General features: G+C 32.4%; 1 protein-coding gene across 3 annotated transcripts in view; it reads right to left on the reverse strand.

The window, feature by feature from the left end:
• Positions 1–1,276: 1,276 nt before the first annotated feature.
• Positions 1,277–27,193, reverse strand: part of Il7 (interleukin 7) — a 58,801-nt gene continuing 32,884 nt past the window's right edge. For all 3 annotated transcript variants that reach the window (XM_076835956.1, XM_076835957.1, XM_076835958.1), the window contains 3 exons: positions 6,684–6,764; positions 5,518–5,649; positions 1,277–2,232 (listed from right to left, as the gene is read on the reverse strand). In XM_076835956.1, the coding sequence (XP_076692071.1) occupies positions 2,119–2,232; positions 5,518–5,649; positions 6,684–6,764 (327 nt within the window). In that variant the 3' untranslated portion in view covers positions 1,277–2,118. The remainder of the gene's footprint in view (positions 2,233–5,517; positions 5,650–6,683; positions 6,765–27,193) is intronic.

Raw genomic sequence — 27,193 nt, forward strand, 5'->3', positions numbered from 1 at the left:
AAACTAGCCTTTCACCTATACCTACCTTTGCTGGTGGCTAAGACACAATGAGAAGGGAAATACAACCATAAATGTATGGGAAGGTTTTTTTCCAACCATTTAGTACAAACGTTTTTTGCATCTGAATTTTCTCTAAAATAAAAAAATTAGGAAGAAGATTATAACAACTCTTTTAATAAGTATTTTTTTAAAAAATATTGCCCCTTATTCTAAGGCCACAATCTGAAATAATTTTTTTCAGCACTGTTAGAGAACATTATAAATAGGCTGCAAGGTTTCAGAAGTTTACCCCTAGAAAAGTAAATGTCTTCTTCCATACTTGATGGCTTAACAATAACACTAGTTCATCAAGATAGAAGAATACGACATGGTTAGTTAGATTTACCATGTTTTATTGTGGCTACAGCCTTGTTAGGGTCATCTGTAAAAGAAAGTTTTGTGAGGAATTCTAGCAAGTTTAGTGCAGTCCCTTTTCTGGAGTAAACAGTGATAATTGAACAGAAAAAATAAAGACTCAAAATTCTGTATATGGGGCAGTACAGCAAATTATGTACAAGGGACTATACAATTCTCTTCAGCTATTTGTTTTATGGAGCATGAAACTCCTTATAGGCTGGAGAAAATGAGGAACAAGAAGGTGTCACCACACATTGAAAGTGTCACAGGAGAATCTTCTGTACATCCAACAGTCTCAGTCAGCACATAACCAGATGGCAATTAAGCTATAAAAGGTCACAAAGGGTGTGAATTTAGCAAAATGCATAATGTCAGTTGTTTGGGGGCCTTGGCTGCATGAGGTTTTCATTTCCCTTTATAATTAGTTGAAGACTGATTGCAGCCTTTTCTAAACAGGATCTAAACAGGATACAAAATGTTTCTTTTAAAAGACTACAATTTAACATAAAAACTGGTGTTCCTACTTATAGTTTTGGGATTAGTTCTCATGATGATTCTTAGAAATAAGGTATTAAAGGTCATGCATTCATGAAAGTAGGGAAAGATCAGATAGTTGTGGAGTATTACAAATTTTCTAGGAATTAATTAAATCTGACAGTTTTAACACATAGGTTATTTATTATCAAAGGAGAAATGTCATCCAAAGTAAGCACAAAGTAAGAAATTTGCAATACTGTATGAAAATATTTTATATACAGAAATAATGTCAAAATTAAATATATACAATCCATTATTTAAAAGCCTAACATATATTATTCTCTTAAAATATACTCCCTAAATTGGAAACTCTTTAAGACAAGTTTTATTATACATAAATGATAAAAGTATCTCAGTACTAAGTGAATTTCTATTTTTTGAAAGTATCCTTTGTTTTCATTTAAGAATATTTGCTATACTGTTATTTTTAAAAATATTTTTTGTTGTAGATGGACACAATACCTTTATTATTTAACTTATTTTATTTTTATGTGGTGCTGAGGATCGGACTCAGTGTCTCACATGTGCTAGGCAAGCACTCTACCACTGAACCACAAGCCCAGCCCCTGTTATACTGTTATTGAAGGCACTGTATTATACATTCATATTTAATTACAATCTCTTCAGATCTCTCTTAAGTATCTTGGACTTCTTTATGATGCTGTTTTTCAAGGTATAGAATACTTTTGTTCTCTGAGCATTATCCATATATCCCTGTTAACTCTAACACATCTCCAGTATAGAAGCTGACAATTTCCACTCATAATACAGTACACATATGCACAGTGGGCCATAGAATTGCTTTAATAATAAAAAATTTTAATTTTGAATCTTTATAAACTTTATATACTTCATAGATTTGATGTTTTCTCCTGAAATATTCATACAGGTTTAGAAAGTATTATTGCAGCCAATACCTTACATGATTGTCTTACAAAATCAGTACAGTCTCAGTATCAAATGACATATGTCCACATACATATGAAATAGTTTGTTGATTGCAGCATTCAGCTTCCATTGTTTATGCACATCTTCTGGTACTACAATATGGATTTCTCAGTCCTTTCGATCATTCTTATCAGAATGCATTCAGTAACTTCTAGGAGGCTTTCTATCCTGAAAAATTGCATTAGCAGATCCATTCTTGAAATATTTTTATGTTTCTATATTGCCACTCCATACTTTTCAGTGTTCTTTATTGCCCCTCAAAATTTTATTCCAACAAGTTTTTATCTTTTGTAGTAATGTCTTTAGAAAACATGGGTCATTCTTTTTCTGTTCCTTTAATTTTTTTTCTTCCTAGAGAAATAAATGAAAAGTTTAATTTTATATTTTTGTAAAAGTATATGCTTTAAAATATTCAATCTTTAATTTCCATCATATTAGGTCATACTTAAAATTTGGTGTAATGTAAAAGGAGAATCTTGCCTGATATTTTCAAAACTACCATCATATCCATAATTGTGATAGTAAATGTAGGAAATTCAAGGTTGTTGTGCTTTCAGATTCAGTTATCATTTTCACAATTGCAATACTGAACAAAATAATACTGTTTAAACTTTCATTAAAAATTTGTAGACTAGTCAATTGAATTTTTAATGTGGAAAAAATGTATTTTTAGTAGAAGAAATACATAACACTAAAACTATTTAGATTATTTTAGCAAAGACGATCAATAAGAATATGCCTGTTGAACTTATGTCCTAGAGTCTACTCCAAAAATCTGGCCATCATTAGAGAATGGCAGATGTCTGCTTCAAAGGTAGGTTTTATTACCTGCTGAGACCCTTATAAAAGGGCTACCTGCACAATGCAGAGAAAAATGAAGACAGAGATACCTTACATGAAGCAGACACACAGCTCTGTGTGGGCTCATTACTCTGAGCCCTCCAACATGGTAGGATAATTTTTCATTTAGATAATAACTAGTTATTGCATATTTTCTAGGCCAGATATTGTACTCAGTCCTTTACATATATTACTTTATCTGCTTAATAACCCTATGAACTTTCTAATTTTACCATATTTCCCAGATGAGAAAATTGAGCCACAAAGAGTATACATAAGCACCAAGGTCACATGTCAAGTAACTATAATGGCTAAATATTAAGTTCATCTGTACTATTTTTAGTTTAGTCACAAATTCAGATCTCTTTTAATTATATAGTTAGTAACACCAGCACATGCCATTAATAGTTTCAAAGATTAGCAACAGATTTTGAGGATAAACAGGAGGGAAAATTTTTCATCCTCTTTTTAGTAAGGTTCTAGGACATGTTTTGAAAGTACAAGTTGAAGTTTACTTAAGTAAGAGGATATAATTGAGTAGTAAAAATACAGTTGCTTTCCATATCCACAGGTTTCACATTCTCAGATTCCGTCTGTTGCAAAATAAAAATATATGGGGAAAGAATGCACCTGTACTGGACACATATAGACATTTTTCCTGTCATTACTCCCCAAACAATATAGTATAAAAATATTTACATTGTATTAGGCATTATAAGTAACCTGCAGATTATCTAAAGTATACTGCAAGACATGCATAAGTTACAACAAATGCTGTGACATTTTATTAAGGGACTTGAGCATCCACAGATTTGATAAGTAGGGGAAGGTACTGAAACCAATTTATCATCAATACTAAGGGACAAGTATATATAGGTATGAAAAAAGTACAGAAACAAGAAAGTTTGATTTTACCTCTCCATTCCTGAGAACATATCACCTTTCTAAACTTTCCAATTTCTCTTAAAGACCTCAGTATTTTTGTATTACCTCTAGCTCATGTATTCATTTCATTTGTCTAACATTTTCTACTTCTGTTTGAATGCCTAAGTGTTTCCTAACTCCCAGGGTATGCAGACTCTCTCTGATTCTCTAAGAATTGTATGGAATTTCCATGCTCCCATGTATATATTTGTCAAACAACATAATAACAAGGGAAATGTGAAAGAACCTTTCACTCTCATGAACTAGTATGCTGATTTTTCTTTGTCCCACCCTAGTCAATACATCTTTTAAAAGTTGGCTTTTTTTTTAGTTGTGGATGGACCTTTATTTTTAATTATTTATATGTAGTGCTAAGAATCAAACCTCCTGGGGCTGGGGATGTGGCTCAAGCGGTAGCGCGCTCGCCTGGCGTGCGTGCGGCCCAGGTTCGATCCTTAGCACCACATACAAACAAAGATGTTGTGCCCGCCGAAAACTAAAAAATAAATATTAGATATTCTCTCTCTCTCTCTCTCTCTCTCTCTCTCTCTCTCTCTCTTTAAAAAAAAAAAGAATCAAACCTCCTTTCTTACACATGCTAGGCAAGCACTCTACCACTGAGCTTACAACCTCAGCCCTATATTTTTAAAGTTTAATCAGATTTAATTAAGTATTCTGCCTTTTAGATTCAGAAATATTTTCTATACTGCTATATAATTTTCTATAATAATACCTAATATATTTATAGATATAAAAATAGAGAAGTATATATAAGTATATATAAATATGTTATATATATTGTTAATCTATCCTAAAAATAGGTATAAGATGGGTACTCATTTAATTGTTGCTTATTTACAAAGGTGGCTTTTAAAAAACAGCATAAGCAAGCACAGAATATTGGAAATAAACTTGTCAAATCTTGGACACCAAGAGGACACTGTCTTCTATCAAGTAGATAAAGCAATAATAAACAAAACTGTCCAAGTTATATAATCTCTATTTCCACTAGTGCCAATAGGGTTCAGAGGTAATCTTACCATTTTACTTTCTATGGGAAACTTCTGGTACTCAAACAAAAAAAATTGTTTTTTTATGTCATCAAATATTTTTTAAAAACTTTAAGAAATTTAAGAAACCTTGACTTTGTATGTCAGATAGTAAAATTCCTAAAGGGAAATAATAATGACAGTAATGAATATTATATTACATTTTGAATGCTTTTTAGTACTAAGCACTTAACATGAATTAATGCCATTTAATAATTTCAACATCCTACAATGTGGATACTATTATTTTTCCATTGTGCAGATGAGGAAATTGTTGTCTAGAAGTGTCAAGATAATGTCTTCTAAACTTTGTTGATTGTTCTTAGTCCCTAATTCTAAGTGAAAAAGTAAAGGGAAATTAGCCTTAGCTTGTATCACAGTTGTTAATGGCAAAAATTAAAGAAAAAATTGACAGGCCTATATACCCCCAGTTTTAACGCATATCTGTCAAACACATGTTAGTTGCTGTTTTACTGACTAGGAATCATATGATTTTGGACATATCTGGATCAAAGTTATTAAGTTTGGGAGATAAAAATTGATCATACCCCATGCAATTTATCATCCTAATCTCCTTGCAAGTAATTATGGCAATGAAGTATTCTTTTTTAGTCCCCTTTCACAAACTATTAGTTCCCTTGCAACAAATCAATAGGCACTTTCCAAGTGGAGACTTGCTCCCAGAATGAAGTAAATATATCTCAATATTAGGTAGCCATAGCACTTTCAATTCTATGATATTGAATGGGATGGTGAGAGAATAATAGTATCCAAGTACAGAAGTAATTTATATTTTTGTTCAGACTAAACACTCTCAGCTTACCTTGCTGGGGCAGCTCAACAATTTTAATGTACCTTCTGAAATTCTTGATAAGTGGAGTTCGAAATCCTCACTCATATTCATTTTAAGAAATTGGTTCAACTTGCGAGTAGCACGATTTAGAAAAGCAGCTTCCTATTATAGGAAAAAGTTACAAGGGCTGTGGTTCAAATAAAATATTAGAACCTGCAGCATTCTTAAGGAGCCTAAAGTCAGAGCAAGTTATTAAGTAATACCCCACCTCCACCCCAGCTTTCTCTTCCTGTTAATCACGTGACTGACAAGTACAGGACTGAAACTGTTTAGCTCCTAGGTGACAGCATAAAATGCCCAGAACTTGGTTTAATGATTATCTGACTCTTAAAGTCTCTTTACTCTGTTATATGTGACCTTATCATTTATAGGTGAACGCATTATAAGATTACTCAGTTTTAAACAGAATAACTAAATGAGAAGGCTTCTGGAAGCAGTAATGATGAAAGAGGTATGTGTGTTTTTTTCTTACTGATACTACTTTCTAACCTTTGAGCTATGTATGAATAGCTAGCTGCTAATAAATAAAAAGTTCCACAGTCATGTAAAACACATTTTTTAGATACTTAAAGAAATTAAAAAATAAAGAATTTATGGGTATAATATGAGAAGCCATGAGATTAGTTTAGATACTGTGATTTAAAAAAAATTAACAAATAGTACAAGAGAGTCTGTAGCAAGAAACGATACAAACTTTTAGAGATTTTGTATATTGTAATATTACACCAAGTAGAGGTGGTATTGATTTAAAGTTAAGCAAATATTGAAAGAAAAAAATTTTCGAAATGTCTACACCTAAGTTATATCCATGACTTATGTTTGTCTATTTGCAAGCAAGCAAACACTTTAAAAAGTCTTTTCCCAAATAAGAAATTTAGAAAAAAGAGATATGTGAATTCAATAGTTTTAATATTTTGAAGGTGAAAAATAGGATGGTATATAAAAATTATTATCTATTAAGCCCAGGGCTACTTGTAAAATAATAGCATAAAAAGCATAATATAATTTAATTGAATAATGGACTTGTGTGGATAGAACCAAAAGAACATGCCATTAATATAATTGTCTAACAGGGGCACACAAAATTGGAGCTTCTATAAAATCAAGAACGACAAACTCTAAATAATTATCATTACCTTTGAATCACCACATGAATGTCTTTTAAAAAAGTTAGATTCATTGTTTACACAGTTGCTATCAACTTCTATCATTTTGTCCTGTAATAAATAAAATAATATGGTTAAACTGAGGACTTTTCTAATATTTAGTAATTATAAAAATATCCATCTTATAATATATATAATACCTGGTATTTATATGTTCTTTTTAAGGAGAATAATTTTTGCGTGGTTTAACTTACTAGGCATAAACAGTAGTTTTCTATAGCTAAAGGATAAACAAGTATTTATGCAATCCCCTCACATATTTAAAGTACTTCTTACATTCAATAATTTAATTCCAGAATTCACTAAGAGAATTTGGCTCATTTAGGGAAATAAACAACCTATTTTAGAGGTCACACTATGTAGACAAAATACTATAAAATTTGAAATCAAAAAATTTGATGAATTTAAGAGGTCACATCCCATTCAATAGCTTGATATTGATCAAACAGGGAAGGGAATTTACATTAGAATGAAGAGAAAAATTTCTTGACACCAGAGTTAAGGTTGAAATCCATTCTATAGCATTTTTAACAAGACAATTTGGTATTGTTGATATAGAATTTTGCTGAGAAATAGTGAGATTGAATATGTGTGTGTTTGTTATAAACATAGAGTGGAAAAACACTGGCACTTGCTCACTTTTCATTTCTAAGAAATGCAGTTTAAGAAGTCAGGATTATCTGAATCAAGGATTTAGTTGACATACTTGAAAGAACAAGATTTCAGATTCTCTTATGCACAAGATTGGCCTAGCTCTGTCCAGCAAACTAGCAATTTCATGCAAACAGAGCTTCTAGAAGGACTTCATGCAGTCTTAGACTACATGACATCATCAAAGAAAGAGGATAAAAGTACAACAAGGACAGGACTTAGTTGTAGGATTCTGATCTTCATCTGCCCCTCAGAAAGTGTCTATTCCTTGTCACTCTTATCATGTATAGAAGCATAAACGGTCTCTGTGTTTGTCCTGACTTTAAAATGTATACACTGTCTGTTTTACCCACAGGATATCATGTCTGAATACACAATGTTTTTATTTACCCATTCAACACATACTAAAGCCCAATGTGCAGCGTTTTCTACAAAATTCTGGAAAATACAGTCCTGGTTTCTTGTGCCATTTGATAAAAAGGGTGATTCTGCATCTCTCGGGCACATTTACATCACTTCTTATCTTTAGAAAAATATACTTTTGAAAATAGAAGATTTATTTCTGTCAATTACAAACATACTGCAAAGATCTCAAGTACAAAACGTATATTTTCTTTAACTGTCTTCAAGTTGCCATTATGCACATTCCTGAAAGGTAGTGAAGAATTAATATTTTCCTGTTAAGCTATTTTCCTATTGATTTTCATTAAATTCCAAGAAGGATAATAAATCATATATAAATTTTTCTTTGGTTAAACATTGAACATTTAATTTTTGCCATGCCACGCTTCAAGAAAAAAAGTAAACCAACATATAGCCATTAGTTATGATATTTTCCAAATTCACCAAATATATTGTATGAAAATGTGCCACATAAATTGTGATAATTTCTTGGCACATTTTAACAAATTGCATGACACATTGTGTGGATATTTGAAAAACATTAGTGCTTAGGCCAATGTTCCATGTAACTAATAAAAATTGTTTTTGGCAGATCTTCAGAAAGGTAATGTTATACCAGTTGATTTGTTGGCCAAATGTTTGATATAGATGTAAGGGTGTTACTAGAACCTTAAAATATGAACTTATATAAAGGTCACAATTATTATTAATAATTTGACTTTAGCAAAATTTATGAATATATTTAACATAGGTTTGCATGGGTGCCAATTACAATTGCTTTCTAAAACTGTTTTTAATTCAAGTCCTATCAGAGAGCACTTCAGAGTAAGACTGTATAACTGTAGAACAGAATCATAGGTCCTCATCTCTTGATTTAACAAAAAGTAGAATTATTTGACCAGTACCACAATAAGTTTCTTATACATATCTTAACATATGTAAAGATTACTTCAAATTTGTTGTGAATGTGGAAAATCAAAGAGAAAGGCCAAGATTACATTGACTGTAAGCTGCATTATTTTCCAGTATCAAATATGATGCCACGTTATTTCTAAAATACATAGTATCTTTTCAATTTGTAGAATTAGATCTTTGAATTCAGCAGTTTTATTTTATCTTTGAAATTTTTTCTATTACATATTTAAGTTTCTTCTATTGTAAAATATATCTATATCACTTCTTCTTTTATGTATTTATCACTTAAGAATTTTTTTTTCATTTTGTGTGGTTTTCTTTACTATGTATTACACATGCATGTTTTAATGGTGCATTCATTTCAGGTCTATGTTTTAATGTTCATTTATTTCCCCTGAAATCAAATCTAATCTCTTCTCTGACATTGTATTTTTTAAAATGTTTTTACTTTGTTTCTTAAAGAGTACTGATAAAAATGTTAGCTGTTTTTCCCCTGCTTCCATGGATAATTAATCTTTTGATATATATTCTTCCTTTTCCTTTTGCTTGCTTATATATTTGTGTGTTCTTTTATTTATTTTGGTAGAATCATAGTGCTTTGTTTTTTGTTTTCTGAAGAGATGCTAAAGCAGAATACTGTTCAGCTAGTATTCGACATCTGTACCCATTTCATGGAAGAATGTATTAGTTTCCCAGGGCTGCTGTAATAAATGACCAAAAATTTGGTGGCTCAAAACAGTAAAAATTTACTCATAATTCTGTAGGTCAGAAATCCAGAATCAGGTTGTCAGTTGAAGGCTCTGGGGAGGATCCACTTTTGTGTGTCTCTTCTATATTCTGATGGCTGACAACATGCTTTGGAGTCCCTTGCCTTAATGATCACACAGTTAATCTCTGTCTCTATATTCACAGTCCCCTCTTTGTATGTGTCTAGAATCTCCCTATGACTCTATAAAGCCAATTGTGAGAGCAGTGGATCATGCAGGTTAATCTCCCTGTATCAAAATTCTTGACTTCAATTTGTAGATTCCTTTATCTTATAAATATTCAGGGATCAGAATTCAATATCTTTGGGTGGCTATTAGCATACTAAAGACACAGATGTTCATCTGACCATTGATGTTGGGTTTGACCAAAAGATACACTTTTGGTAGTGGATGTTAGCAGACTGTACTGGAACAAACAAACTAGAAATGTACTTGCACTACAGATTTTGGTTCCCTTGTACTCTTAACTTTTAACATAAAGGTAAGTATCTGATAGTATTCATATCTATTACTGTATAATTAACTACTACAAAGGTAGCATAAGACAATAAAAATTTGCTGTGGTACAGTCTGTGGGTGAGAGATTTGGGAAGCATTTCTGAATCTGGGAGCTTCTGGATCTGCACATTCCATGAGGATGCAGTAAAGATGTAGGCCTTGTGTGTGGTCACCTGGGCTTGAGGAGGACAGGAGGATGCATTTGCAAGACATCTTGTGTGTATGGATATTAAAGGAGGCTTCAGTGGCTCATCACATGAGCCCAGCCATAGACTTTCTTCAGTGTCCTTACAGAATGATGCCTAGTTTTCTCCAAGTGTGCATTGCACAAGAGAGGAAGGAGGAGGCTCTATATCTTTTGCAACCGAGTCTCACACTGCCATATCTACCTTATTATATGTGTAGGGGAAGAGTCACTAACTCCAGTCCACACTTAGTGGTAAGGAATGAAACTCACCCTTTTAAAAGAAAGCATGTAAAGGAATTTGGGGGCATATACTAACACAACCACACAGTTACTCCTCCATCTTTTGATCTTTTGACTTAGAATAAAATATGTGGAGATCATCAACTCCAGTCAACCTGAATGCCTGTGAATCTGAGATATGTGTGTGTGTGTGTGTGTGTGTGTGTGTGTTGTCATATACTCTTTTGGTTAATTTTTATACAGCAAATGCTGGCAGATAGAGAAATCCTGCTTTGGGGATCAATCAGTTGTTCAAAAATAAAGATGGAAGGGCAAAGACAATGAACAGGGTGAGCTGCTCATTCTTATCCAATTGCTATATTCTTTGTTATAAGATAGTTCTATTCTTAATTTTTCCATGTTACTCTCTTCAGTAGAGAAATTCAATATGGCTCACAGTGCATCTTCAGCATCACATGTGCTAAGATGACTAAAGTCTATCAATTGCTCATAGCTGATTCTGGTCAGCAGCTACATAACTCGTTGTTGCTTCTTTTCCTCCCACATTTCATTTATTTTGTGGTGGTCTTTGTAAGGATTGGAAAGTTTTAACATAGAGAAGAAATCTTCAACCTTAAGTTTCTTGCCATATTTTTAGCATAAACATGGTCCCTATATAAAGATTCATCATTTCTGATCATACTTATCACACTACATCCATGGACAAAATATTGTGCCATAAAAAGACTCATTTGAGGCACATTACAAAACGTACTATTTATTTTAGAGAATCCATACTCTGTATAAAATTGCAAAAGTTTGCACAATTTTTGGAACACATTCAACTGGAACAAATTTTACCTACCATTTGTTAAGTAGCTTATCAGTTTATAACATTAATTGGTATTTAATTCCTGGTTAAAATGAAATCATTTATTCTTCATTAAAATACTTGTTGAGCATCTACCATGTGCCACTTAGTAGTGGAAATACTACTGATAAAATTATATATGGTTTCTTCTCAAAGTTTGGTGGGAAAGACAAATATTAATCCAGTAACCACAATCAATTCCCAACTTTATACTTTTTGTAAATAAATATGCTACCATGGAAATATATGCAAACAGATTTTTTACATAGGGACCTCAAAGGAGACTTTTTCTAGAAGAAAACACTTCAACTGGGATGTGAAGCAAGAGTATTCTAGGGGAAAAGGGAATGAGAAAATTCAAGATGTATAAACAGTTTGCATGGCTGTCTTTGAACTTAAAGGGAACATGGCGTGTAGGTGGCTCAATATAAGGCAGAAAAGGAAAGAAGGGTTGTGTCTGGCAGAGCTAGTGAAGCTCTGGCTCCTAATTAAAGCTAGAAGGTCTAGAAGAGACCAAGTAATGCATGGTCTTAAAGGCATTTTAAAGGAGTTTTTCTTAAATCCCCAAAGCAATAGAGGAATGAGTCTCACACTGCCATATCTACCTTATTCTATTTGTAGGGGATGAAATATACCTTTTCCAAGGATCATATTTATAGCAGTATGCTAGAAAGTATGGATTCAAGAAAGAGTTTCCAGATGGCTCTTTACCAGGCTATTATATAATTTATTTTTGAACAATTTTTTATTGGAGATGGTAATAGGAGAGAATCCAGAGAAAGGTTAATAGATTCAAAAAAACATTTAGGAAGCAAATTTAACATGATTTTTAGATGAAAATTGAGGAAGATTGATATATCAAGATGACTTTGGGTTTTCTGATGTACATAATAGAATAAACTATGCTGCCATTCACTGAGATAAATAACAGTAAAATAGATGGAATAGATAAAAATATGTGGTTGGTTTTAAACACATGATGTTTTAGCTGATTTCAAAGATCAGAGAGCAGTTACATATATAGATACAAAATGAATCTAGAGTGTTAGAAGAAAAACCAAGGGAATAAATTGTTTGAAGGAGTGGCAATTCATAATATAAATGTTAGCCAGAAGGTCAAATTGAGTTGTGTACAAAATTTATCTGCATATGGAAAACAAAACTAAAAAGGAAAAAAAAAGGCTAAGATAGGATGGCAAAGTAATGAGAGAATATAAAATGCAAAATTAAGCCAATATAATATTTATTTTGAGGTAGCATTTATAAATAAGTATTTATAATAAAACATTCAAATAAAAGATACTTAGAAGCATATATGGGAATGTGTATGTATGTGTATATATATATATATATATATGCACATGCACACAAACATCCGGAACTACCCTTAATGGACTTCTTCTGCTTTGCTGATGCTATCATGATCAATATTCTTTATCTTTCTATAAAAATGTTGACTACTGCCCACAAAACATAGCACTCTTGACTTGTAGTCTAATTTTCTCAAAATGTGCATGGTATTTTAACTCTAACCATTTCAGCTGTATATTTACTAAGCAAATTCCTTAATATTGTTATGCTTATTATTTAACTATAAAAATATAAAAAATGAAATGTTAGTTATGCAAATAGAGTTATTTTGAGGACTTCTAGCCCCTAGTCTGGCATGTAAGGAATCTAGAAGTTGCTACTCCATACTAACAGCACAAAGGTGAATCCATTGAAAAATCAGCTCTTCATAGATCACAGTACACATATCAGGTAAAATATAATATCTGCTTAATATTTCATTTTATGTTCTATTATGACTTTTACCATTCTATTATCACTTTCTTTTTTCCATTTCAGTTTGTTTTTATTATGCAGGTAAATTTTGTTCAAGACTCAACATGACCTTTTAGTTGGCATTTGCATAATGAACTACCTTAAAGCAATGAATTCTCTTGATTTTTCTTTCTCCGATTTAACCAAGTAGATGAGCAGTGAGGGCGAACTGCTGCCTCTAAAATTGAGAGAAACCGGCAGATACAAAGATGTGGAGATGAGAGTATATATAAATATAGTAAATATACAACTGAAATGGTTAGAGTCAAAATACCATGCACATTTTGAGAAATTGTAATTCCTTCATCAAATTGGAGAAAGAATTACAAATTACTGAAGCAAAGACTCATGAGCAGAAACCTCCGGAGGAATCAGTGTGAGAGTAGAGATATCTAAACTGTAATAGATGAATTTCTAGACACACACTATGGAACACCTCTGAGAGAAGTCTCACATTTCATGAGTTCAAATCCAGTGTTTCTAGCCACAAGATTCTCACAATGAATATCAGAGAAAAAACAAAACAAAACAAAACAAAAACCCTTATGTTTCTGGCAGGAGGAGGGGAAAAGGAACTACTATGATATAAGTCAGAGCATTCTGTTCTCTTTACCAATTCCTACTTGGGAGAAACAATTTTTACTAAAGCCTAAATTTTTAGGGCCTTCTCAGAGCCTGACCTTCCTAAAAGAAGGGAAAGACACAACTCCAGTTCTTTCTATACTCTCATGCGTTGGAATGCCATACTGTACCACCCACAGAAGAAGAAGAAAAAAAAAAAAAACTGGTAAAGTTCACAGTCCAGGAAGGAAGGCTGATCAAAAAAAGACCTAATCACAGGCCCAGAGAGATATTCTTACCATGACATCATTATCAGCCTATTTAGCATTTTCTTTCATCCAGAACATTCATGATCAGATATTGATAAACAATTACAAAGCACATTAAAAGGCAAAAGCCATAGTTTGAAGAGACATAAGAAACATTAGAACCAGACTCATCTATGACAGTGATGTTTAAATTTTCAGGCCAGGAATTTTTAAAACTCTGCAATTAACATGCTAAGGGAGTTAGTGGAAAAAGTCAGATCACAGGCTACTTAAAATTGCCGGAAACTAGGACTCTACAAAGAATGGAAAAGTATTAGAGAATAAATGAAGATAAAATGGACTTTTAGTTTTCTTCTTAACTGATATAACAGATAATACTTCAAATAATAGTGTCCAATTATATATATGTGTATGTGTGTATAGGTGCTTATGATTTTTATGTATAAGTAAAGTGAATGACAGCAATAATAGAAATAAAAGGTAGGAATTGGTAAATTTTATTATTGAAATGTCCCTGCACTACCTCTGCAGCAGTACAGTGTTCTTTGGAAGTAGATTTGGGTGAGTTGTATAGATGTATATTACTATTTTAGTCAGCTTTTTCACCTTCGTGACCAAAAGACCTGGTGAGAACAATATAAAAGGAGGAAAAGTTTACTTGTGTCTCATGGTTCCAGAGATCACAGTCATAGATGGCCAACTCCATTGATCTGAGCCCAAGGTGAAGCAGAACATTATGGTAGAAGAGTGTGGTGGAGGAAAGTGGCTCAGGACATGACAATCAGGAAGAGAGAGAGAGAGAGAGAGAGAGAGACAGACAGACAGACAGACAGACACTGACTCTGCTTACCAGGGGAAAAAATATAAATCCCAAAGTTATGCCCTCAGTGACCCACCTCCTCCATCCAAACCCTTCATGCCTACAGTTGTTACTCAGTTAATACCTACCAGGGCCCATCAGGGGATTAATGTACAGAGTAAATTAAGATTCTCCAATCATTTCATCTCTAAACTCTGATGCATCATCTCACATATGAGCTTTTCAAAGGACACCTAATATCTAAACCATAACAATTATAAATTCTAGGAAAACAACTGAAAGGGGTGAAAAAAGAAATATTATATTTGGTATTATATATAATATTATAATTGGTATTCCAAGAAAAGAGAAAAAATAGAATATAAAATGCTCAATGAAAAGAAACAAACAAAATTATGGAAGATAAAAATAACAGAACAAAGTCAATAAATAGAAAACAGTAACAAATATGGTAGGTATGGATATTAATTCAACTATGTCAATAATCATTAAGAAAATCAATGATCTAAATGCATAAAATAAAGGACAGATTCTCATATTGGGTAAAAATAAGGCTTAAGTGTGTGTTGTGAAGAAGCCAATTTTTAAATAGAAAAATGTATTAATTTCAAATAAAAGGAAGGAGATATACCTTGCTCGTGCCAATAAAGAAAACATAAGTAGCCATATTGATATGCAAAAAAAATCAGAACAAGGAAAGTTATAAGGGATAAATATAGGCATTACATATTGATGAGGGCTCAATATTCATTAATATAACAGTCCTTGATATGTGCGTGCCTAACAGCATAGTGCCAAAATCTGTGAGGCAAAAACTGATAAAACTATAAGGAGAAATTGAAGAATTTAATAATATGGTTGGATACCATGATACCTATCTACCAGAAATGGACAGATTAGCAGGAAGTAAATCAGTAATGACATAGTTGAATTCCACAGCACCATCAATCGATAGATATAATTGACATCAATAGACTACTTAATCCATCAACAGTGTAATACATATTTTTCCTAAGCTTACATGGAACATTCATCAAGATGGATCACATTCTGGACCACAGATATACCTCAACGAATTAAAGAATATAAGTTACCTAGTGTATGCTTTCAGACTGCAATGGGATTATAGTAAAAATCAATGATGGAAAGAGCTAGAAAATTCTCAAACACAGATTAAGCAACACATATGTCAAAGAAGAAGCTGGAAGAAAATTGAAAAAATTGTGACTAAATGAAATTATGAATTATCAAAATTTGTAGGATCCAGGGTAATTGATAGCTGTAGTATCAAATGCATATATTAGAATAAATGTCTAAAATCAATAACTTCAACTTTTGAATGAGAAAACAATAAAATAAAAACAAATACAAAGTGTGCAGAGCTAAAGATTGATCAGAAATCAATCAAGTTAAAAATAGGAAATCAATAGAGAAAATTGAAAAAAGAAAAGACTTTAGCCAAGCTAAGAAAAAAGAGAATATAAATATTGCTAATATAAAAAATGAAAAAGGGGACATAATTGAGGTCCCATGGAGATTAAAAGTATCATAAAAATATTATGAACAAAATTCTATGTCCAAACTTTTCACCTGATGTTACTTGAAAGACTATGCCAAATTTCACACACAAAAAAACAAATAGAAAATCTGAATAAGACTGTTTATTAAAGATATTGAATGAACAATTTATAATGTTACTAAAAAAATTTACTAAGCCCAGGTGTGTTCACTGATGAATTCTATCAGACATTTAAGGGAAAAATTCTTCAATTCTATATAATATCTTTCAGAAGATGGAAGCAGAAAGATGCTTTCTAAGTCATTTTATAAGACCACCATTATCCTAATACCAAAACTAGACCAAGATATTACAAGAAAAAAAAATAACTACAGACCAGTATCGGACCAAGATATTACAAGAAAAAAAAATAACTACAGACCAGTATCTCTCATGAACATTGATGAAAAACCCTCAACAAAATATTAGCACATTGAATACAATAAAGTACAAGAGTGTACACTTAACCAAGGATATTATGACAGGTATATAAAGATGATTCAATATTCAAATGTTAATTAATGTTATTGATCATATCCTTAGGTCAATGAAGAAGTATTTCGTGATCATATTAATATATGCAAAAACAGTTCTTGACAAAATCCAACCTCCATTTTTAATAAAAATACAACAAACAAGAAATAGAAAGTAACTTTCTTAACTAATTTTTTAAAATCTACAAAATCTATACAACTAACATTATATTTAGTGGTATGAAATTCAAAGTTTTTCTGCTAACAAAATATTTACTCTCTCACTACACATTTCAACATATTAAAATGCAATAAGACAATAAAAGGAAATAAATGTATACAGATTGTGAAGGAAAGAATAATACAGTCTTTTTAGATGACACAATTGTCTATGTAGGAAATCTAAAAGAATAAACAAAATATCTCCGAACTAATATATGATTATTCTAATATTGCAGGGTACAAGGTAAATAACCAAAATAAATTGTTTTCCTACATATAGTTCACTGGTCCACCACACATTTGTTTCAAATCTGCATAGTTATCAACAGCAGATTGAAACTATTCAGGAAATTATAAATTTGAGTTGCTGATGTGTATGATGTAGTTAGGCCTACAATGCAGTGTTTGTACTGAATATGTACAGACTTCAGTTTATTGTCATTATTCCCTAAATAAGAAAATATAACAATAATAATACATACCATTTATATTATATTAAATATCATAAGTAACTAGAAATTATTTAATGTATATGAGAGAATGTGCAGAAATATATGCAAATACTACATCATCTTATGTAAGGAATTTGAGTAGCCATAGATTTTGATATCTGTGTGTGTCCTGGAACCAGTCCCCCATGGGTATTGAGGGATGACTATACCAGTAATGAACAATTAAATTTGAAATAAAATATGTATTGCCATCTAGCTTAGCATCACTCAACGGATGTATTTAGACATAAATTTAGCAAAATATGTATAAGATCTGTATAAGGAAAGCTAAAAGACTTTAATGAAAGACATCAAAGGAGAAAAAAGAAAGGAGAGATATTTTATGTTAATGGATAGGAAGACACTGTAGTGTCAACATGTCAGTACTTTTCAACTTTATCTACTGATTAAATGCAATCCTAATTAAAATCCGATAAATTACTGTATGAACATTAACAAACTGATTGTAAAGTTTATGCTGAGGAGAAAAGACCCAACATAGCAAACTTAATATTGAGAACAGAACTAATTGGGCTGGGGATGTGGCTCAAGCGGTAGCGCGCTCGCCTGGCATGCGTGCGGCCTGGGTTCGATCCTCAGCACCACATATAAACAACGATGTTGTATCCACCGAAAAAACTAAAATAAATAAATAAATAAAAATTCTCTCTCTCTCTTTAAAAAAAAGAAATAGTCCCACATAAATATAAGTAACTGATATTCAAAAAAAAAATGATTAGAGGCAATACAATCGAGTAAATGACATTTTCAGCAAGTAGTTTTGGAACAAGTGAATATCCATGCCCCAAAACAAAAATATACACACAAAGCTTACACTTCTCATAGAAATTAACTCAAAATGAGTTATGCATCTAAATACAAAATTAAAAAACTCTTAGATGATGACCTAGGAGAAAATTAGATTATCTTGTGCATAGTGATGATTTAAAAAACAAACAAAACAACAACAACAGCAACAAAAAACCCCAAAGGCACAATCTATGAACAAAATAATTGATAAATTAGATGTCAAAAACTTCTGCTTTGCAAAAAATAATAAAGAGAATGAGAAGGCAAGTCATAGTCTAGGAGAAAATATTCATAAAAGATACATCAGGTTAAGGACCATTATTTTTATCTCAATTCTAAGTGGATCAGGGACCTAGGCATTAGACTAGAGATCGTGCACCTACTGAAGAAAGAGTAGGCCCAACTCTCCATCATGTCAGCTTAGGAACCCACTTCCTCAACAAGACTCCTAAAGCACAAGGAGTAAAATCAAGAAACAATAAATGGGATGGTATCAAACTAAATAACTTCTTCACAGCCAAGGAAACAATCAAGAATATGGAGAGATAGCCTACAGAATGGGAGAAAATCTTTGCCTACACTTAGATACAGCATTAACCTCCAGGTTATACAAAGAATTCAAAACACTTGACACCAAAAACTCCCCAAATAATCCAGTCAATAAATGGGCATAGGAACTGAATGGACGCTTCACACACACACACACATACACACACACACACACACACACAAAAAGAAAGAAAGAAAGAAAGAGAAAAGAAATGTGATTGGTCAACAAATATGTGAAAAAAAAATTAACATCTCTAGCAATTAGAGAAATGCAAATTAAAAGTACACTGAGACTCCATCTCACTCCAGTCAGAATGGCAATTATCAAGAATACAGTAACAATAATTAAGTGTTGTTGAGGATATAGGGAAAAAGGTACACTTCTACATTGCTGGTGGGACTGCAAATTGGTGTAACCACTATGGAAAGCAGTGTGGAAATACCTCAGAAAACTTAGAATGGAACCACCATTTGACCTAACTATCCCACATCTCAGTTTATACCCAAAGGACTTAAAATCAGCATACTACAGTGATGCAGCCACATAAATGTTTATAGTCATTCAATTCACAATAACAAAGCTAAGGAACCAACCTAAGTGCCTCTTACCACATACACAATGGAATATTACTCAGCCATGAGGAAAATTAAATTATGGCATGTGGATGAAACCAGTCCAAAGAATCAAAGCTGAATGGTTTCTCTGATATGTGGATGCTAGCACACAATAAGTGGGGGTGAAGGATGGGAAGAATAGAAATTTATTGGCATAGACAAAGGAGAATGAAGGGAAGGGAGGGGCGATGGGTTTAGGAAAGACAGTAGAAGGAATGAATTAGACATACTTTCCTATGTTCATATATGAATACATGACCAGCAAAACCCCACATCATGAACAATAAAAAATGGGATCCTAATTAGAATAAGTTATGTCCTATGTATATATAATATTTTGAAATACACTCTTCTGTCATGTATATCTAAAAAGAACAAATAAAATATTTAAATTAAGAAGAATAAAAAAATTATTTGTACACAGAAATCCTAAAAGTCAACAAAATAAGCAACATAGTAAAAATAATGTACCAAAGACTTGTGTAGAGAACTCACTAAAGAAGACGAATGCCACCAGTCTTTACATTTGCACTAAAGAAAATAGGCAGATGACAAAGCATATGAAATAATGCTTAACATCATGTATCATCAGAGAAATACAAACTAAAACAATGAGCTGCTATGGCACACCCATTAAAGAAAGGACAAAATCCAAAATACCACACCAAATATTCTCAAGAATATTAGTCAGTAAGAACTCTCATTCATTTCTGGTGGGAATGAAAAATGCTATATAGCCATTTTAGAAGACACATTGATGATTTCTTAAAATGTTAAGCAAACTCTTACTATACAACCCAGCAATCTTGATCCTTGGTATTTACACAAAGGATTTGAAAACTTATGCTCACACAATACATGCAAATGGATGCTTATAGTGGTTTTATTCATTGTTTCCAGAATGTAGAAGCAATGAAAATGTCCTTTGATAGACAAATGAACAAATAAACTATAGAACTTCCAGACAATGGAATGTTTTAAGTGCTAAAAGAAGCAGTCTGTCAAACCACAAGAACAGCTGGAGAAAATTTAAATGCATATTACTAAATGAAAGAAGCCAATTTGCAAAGGCTACATATTGCTTGATTTTGATAATAGGACATTCTGGAAAAGGAAAAACTATGGGTACAGTAAGAACTTTAGATAGGGAAGAGGGGTGGGAGGGGAAAGGAGGGGGCAGGGGGTTAGCAAGGATGGTGGAATGTGATAGACATTATTATCCAAAGTACATGTATGAAGACATGAATTGGTGTCAACATACTTTATATACAACCAGAGATATGAAATTGTGCTGTATATGTGTAATAAGAATTGTAATGCATTTTACTGTCATTTAAAAATCAATTAAAAATTTTTAAAAAAGAAAATTAACCAAGTAATATATCTTTTAACTGACATCCTCCAAAACTTTTTCTGTTATTTTAACAATGACCAGTTCCAACGAAGTTAGGAATATGACAAGTTTCAGCAAGGGTGCTTTTGCTTCTCAAGCTTCAAGGTCTACTTTTTTATTGTCACATAACCCTAGGTGCTGAAGAGTACAATTCCTTTACCTATGTCTTATGCACACACAACACAATGTCCTTCTTGCTCACAAAGCCTACACATGTGTGTATGAGGCATATAGCATACAAAATATAGATATGCCTGCAAATGCAGTATTTACAAGGGCATTTTCCTCTCTTGTTTTATTAAAAAATAGAATAATAGTTTTATATATATATAAGTATATCTTCAACTTGTTTTCTATTATTTTAATTTTGCTCTATATGATTACTCTTATTCTACATAAAACACATTGAGAACAATTTTTCATAACTATGTAATAATACACATTAAGTGTATTCCACCGTTTATTTAATACTTCCCACATTGATGAGTAAACAAGTATTTGCTCCTATAAACAATGCTGTAATAGACATCTTTGTATATGCAGTTGTATATGCACACATAATATCTCCTATATTAAGGCCTCCCTAGAATTGTTTTTCAAAAGTGAGATATGCTGAATAAAATGGTGTACCCATTTTTAAAGTGATCACACTTTTACCACACTTCTGCCAGCAAACAATGGATTTCTTTTGTTATGTTCTTGCCAATGCCAGATGCCATCAGTCTTTAACACTTACCAGTCTTGATAAGTGAAAAATTATACCTCATTATAGTTTTAATTGGCATTTCCTTGACAAACTTAAAAGATGAGTATCATTTCATATTAATCGACAATTTGCATTTCCTTTGCTGTAAATACTCTGTTTCTTATTGATGTTTTTATGCTGCTTGTCTTTAAGTGATCAATTTTTACATTTTATATTTTAAAAAGTTTCAAGGCTTTCCATTTTATTTTAGCTGTATTTATTATATAGCATACTCTGTGGTGTGTGTGTGTGTGTGTGTGTGTGTGTGTGTGTGTTTGTGTGTATGATCTTATTTTCAAAGTCTAAACTATATTGTCAGATATTCATTATATTTATGTTTTATAATTTTGGTATATAAATATGTTTTATTTTCCTTTTCCTATAGTGACTTGAACAGATTACAATTTTTTAAAGAGAGAGAGAGAGAAGAGATAGAGAGAGAGAATTTTTTTAATATTTATTTTTAGTTTTCAGTGGACACAACATCTTTATTTTATTTGTATGTGGTGCCGAGGATCGAAACCAGCACCCCGAGCATGCCAGGCAAACGCGCTACCACTTGAGCCACATCCCGGGTCCAAGATTATAATTCTTTTAAGCATTTTTTTTTCAAACAATTATTAATATTGTATTCTCCATCAGTTTATTTGAATACAAATATCTACTAATCATTCTTGTATAAGAGGAGGGGTTTACTCCTTTTTTACTTTCATCCCTTCTATAACCAAGTAATTTGTAGATTATTAATCTTTAGGTGAAACATGTCACTGTAGTCTTTCTGTATTTACAACCCCTATCTAAACATCACCAAATATTTCAGTATTTAATACTGATTGTGTTATATCACCATGTTTTTTTAAACAATTTTTTATTTCTATCTTTTTCAATTGGAATAATCTTAGAGTCAGGGTTTGTGGTTATTTTTCAGATAAAAATGAAGATCAGATTAAAAAAAAAAGATCTTGGGATCTTATTTTCCTTGGCATAGTGAATAAAATTTGCCTGGGTGTGGGATTATGGACCCACAGTTAGAACTCTTAGTAGTTCTCACAAAACTCAGTAGACATTAGAGGTAAACATGGTGAAAATTGATAAGTAGTCTAATTTTATTTTCTTTTGTTGTAACTCTCCTCCAGGAGAGACGTTTTCTTGAAAAAAGAAAAAATCATCTTGCTATAACTTATTGTTTGTTTTCTCTTATTGTTTTTGAGAAATAATCAATACATGACTATATATATATATATATATATATATATATATATATATATATATATATTAAAAATTAGTCTTTTCAATTTCAGAATGTTTTCTTTTATTTCATTGGTTATTTTTTTCATCAGAAAAATTTATTAGTCATAGGTTAGTTCTAATGGAGATAAACTCCCCTCATAGTGCCTGTGATTTCTGAAATTCCCATAGTATTATCTATTGAATTATCTGTAATAAACTCTGTAGGATCTTATACTTGACCTCCACAACTTCCTGCCAAAAATCTAGAGATGATGACCTTCATGAAATCACTACTTCCCTGAGCAAAGCTGTTTCTCTAGTGAAAACCACTGATAATCACACTCCATTTGTGGAGATGGAGAGACTTATTATGCCAAAAGATTTTCCTGACTTTTGTCTGATTTGGGAACTTGAAAAAACACATTGTACTAGATGTGTGGTTATCATTCCATATCGTATCTATTTCTCCCTCTTTATTCTTTCATTATCTTGTGTTTTTTTCATGAAAGTTCATCTCACTCGAAGATCTGGGTTGGGTTTTTAAAAAATTTATTACTTTTTTTTAAAATTTGAGGTTTTATGTTTTTGTTTTGTGAGATGGGGTCTCCTTATATTGCCCATACTGGTCACAAACTAGGATCAAGTGATTCTCCTGCTTAGGGCTCCAGATTAGCTGGGACTACAGACCTGAGCCACCACACCCAGCTTTGGACTTTATCTAAGATGTGTATATTAAGTCAAGAAGAGTTATTCCACTTCTCCGGCCAGAGCAATTTGCTCAACTACCCATGGTCTAAAGTGTCAGAGTTTTGTTCTTCAACTGACATAAGAATTGTCTCACATGGAATACAACCAGAATATACTTAATTTTAGGTAAGGAAATGATCATTTTTCTGGATTAAAAAAAAAAAGCAAGAAAACCTGGTTGCTCCTGGCAAGCCATAGCATGAAGCTAAATGACACAAGGAGAAATGCAGAGCCAAAAGAACTCAACTTTAGTTCTGACTGAGTCACAACTGACAGCAATCACCTGTGGGACTTTTGAATTATTACAGGCTAATAAATGCTCTTCCATGTTCTGTTTTCTTCTTGTATGGGAAATCATACCAACCCAATTACTTAAGCATCCCAGAGAAGCAAAGCTTCTTTATCCTGGAGGCTTTCATAACTGATTCCCAGGCTATTATAAAAACTGCCCTTCCCTTTTGAATGCAACCACTGGCACCAGTGAAAATATATGGCTTGCTCCTACCACACATTCATGTGTCTAGGGGGAATTTGTTCAAAACATCAGATCAGATCTAGTCCTCTTTCAACAGATTTCTAGAGCAATGTATTTCCAGTCCCAAAGAGAAGATTAAGTTTCCTCTCCTGTTTAAAAAAAAAAAAATGTCACTTTCCTATCCCAGGAATTCCTCTTTCTAGAATGACTGACAGTGCAAATAATGCCTAACAGTCATTACCACAACCATTATACTGCACGATCCAGACAGAACAGATTCATAAACAGATGAAGTGGGAAAACTAATGACTGTCAGAACTAGCTTGCAGACACAAGATTACAAAGCTCACGAGTTTTCAACTACATTAGGTTTGCCATATCAGTGATGTAAGCATGACTTTTAGTTTCAGTCAACAAAGTTTAGTAGAAGAATTGAGGATACAAATTCTAGTAAAAAAAAAATATCAGGACAAAACACATTCTTTTTTAAATTCTGAAACCTGCCCTATGTGGTAGTGTTTGTGATAATTTTTATTTTTTTTAAATTCATGAATGTGTTTACTTTAAAACATTTATTTGATATATATGCATGTTTAGATTTTATGCATAAAATATATAATGATTTCATTCTTAGTAATAATCAAGATAAACTGCTACAAAAAGCAAAAGTATTTTTGACTTCCTTCCAAATACAGTAGAACCCAAGCTTAATCTTAAATAGAACTTAGATTTCTGTACGTGATTAACTGGAAAGACAGGGTAAGGAGGAAATTCCAGAATGGGAAACACAGAGCAAAGGTACTGTGGTACAAAAATATTGAATCCAGTAATAAATCCAGTTTGGTTGTGGTATTCTGAGTGTAAGGGACAATACAGAGTGAAATACATCAGAACAGATTATGTTTCTGAAAAGCCCCCAGTTAGAGGTGAATCCTGCATTCAGTAGACAATGAGTAACAACCTCTGGGAGGTTGTTGCACAGGGATTAGGCATCATTTCAACCCTGTTTTATGATGTTAAATCTGTATGTGGGAAGTATTCATAATGTATGTCTGACTATGAAGCTTATCTACTTTGCCCAGAGCAGCAAATTTGGGGCTGGGTAGAGGTGAATGATGGGAGAAATAGAGCATGAGGAGGAGAGAAGGCAGAAGAATCAGAAGCAAGCCTGCTGGTGAGAATTGAGCTCACTGGAAGGGTACAACTGGTTAAATGAAGTCACTAGCTCCAATTTGACAATATTATTCTTAGGTAAATAGGCATTCTTTAGTTTGGAATGTCCACTGTGAAACAAATTCTAAAGTAAACAACTTCAAATTTATAAATCATGTTCTACCCAAAAAGTAGGGGAAAGAAAGAAAACACGTATAGATATTTGTGAGCTTAACTGTGTTTACTTTGCTTAATATTTTAAATTTCCCTATTTATAATACATCATCCTCTGTTAATAATTTTTTGAGAAGGTAACAGATACCAATTATTTGCAAAGACTATAACAGTAGATACTTATCAAACCTTATATACCTTGTCTCTTCTTCATTTACTGCCCAACATTGCAATTTTAATAAGAAGGAGGGGATTGTGAAGACAGTAGCTGGAAAGTTTTGGCTTTAGAATGATTTCATTGTTATGATCATAAATAAACACTATTTTCTGACATACAAAACACAGAAGATATGTAATATGGTAGTTTAATACTCAAAAGGTGTTTCCTGCTAAGTTTCATTCTCCATTCTAAGGTGAATACATACTACAATTAATTAATTAATTAATTGATTAAAGCTTTGAGTATACAAAATGTGATCTTGTTAATTTCCCAGTTCATTTTATGACAAGAGTAAGTCAGTGAAGCAGTTCTCAAAGCAATTTATTTTACCATGCTTTTCATTTAACTTATAGTTCTAAAATAGCATATTTCATATTGCCTGTCTCTATAGTACAAAAAAGTTTAAATATTTAAACATTTAACATTGATGGTAATGCACTGTAGAGGACAACAACAATAAAAGCAAAGAATACCAGTCTAAAAATGATGTTGAAAACAATTATATTCTTAATTATGGTGTTTCTGAATAGCATTATCATGAAGTGACCCTCCCCCATTTATTTAATTAAAAAAAATTTTTTTAGTTGTCGATGGACACACACCTTTATTTCATTTATTTAAATCTATGAGGTGCTGAGGATCGAAACCAGTGCCTCACATGTGCCAGGTGAGAGCTCTACCACTGAGCCACAACCCCAGCCCCCCATTTTTTTTTAACCAGAAGAATGAGAAAAGAAAACTTGAGATTGTGAGTTTCTGCTTGTGAAAATACCTGTAAAGAATTTCTTTGATAAAGTTTAACTTAAAAAAAATAATCTGCCAAATTTATTGGAAACACTAGTAGTGCTGAATACAGGAGCAAAGTAGTTTCTCACAAAAGGGTAATTAATGAGTATTAAATTCATTCTTTGTCTTATGTAAATTTACATATTCATTGGATTCCATTTTCTGGAGGTGAATGTATGTTTTCTTTTTGTGGGAAACCTTCTCCACTTTATCAAAGCACCTTAGAAACCCCTTGTGGTATTTTATTAGTTGTATTAGTTAAGATGTGGTTATGTAAGACTGGGGATAAGAAACGGTGTTCCAGGAACTATATGATTCAACAGTTGGCAGATTTCCCTAGATAGCAATGTTTGTGTAAAATACAGACACTGCATAATTATTGAGAAGCTGGCTGCATATCCACCTGCACTTGGTACAGAGCCACATATTATAAAAGTATGTGTAGTATCCTTCTGTGGGTGTGTAGAAGTGTTATTATAGGATTCATCCAGGGCATCCATGCACAGGGCCCTCTAAATAACTGCAAGCACACAGCAGTACATTGGGAAGAACCCTGAACTGAAGGTACAAACTGTGTCTGCAATTGGAATTAAAGTAATTTTATAACAGGGATAGACTTCAGAGATTACACAACTCAAAATTATTATAATAAATTAGGAAAGTGAGGCTCTAAAGTGATGAATAGGTTTGTCCAAAGTCTCATAGCTGAAGTGGCAAAGCTCTGACCCAAGCATTTTTTGTTTTCTAGTCCAATGTTCTTCCCGTGGCATTGTGCTGACTTGTGCAACATTTCCTTGGTTTTCCTCAGATGTAAAATGAGAATACTGGACTAAAGCAGAGGCTTTCACACAAAGTA

Source organism: Callospermophilus lateralis, chromosome 16, assembly GCF_048772815.1.
Source record: "Callospermophilus lateralis isolate mCalLat2 chromosome 16, mCalLat2.hap1, whole genome shotgun sequence".
In the NCBI taxonomy this organism is placed as follows: Eukaryota; Metazoa; Chordata; class Mammalia; order Rodentia; family Sciuridae; genus Callospermophilus; species Callospermophilus lateralis.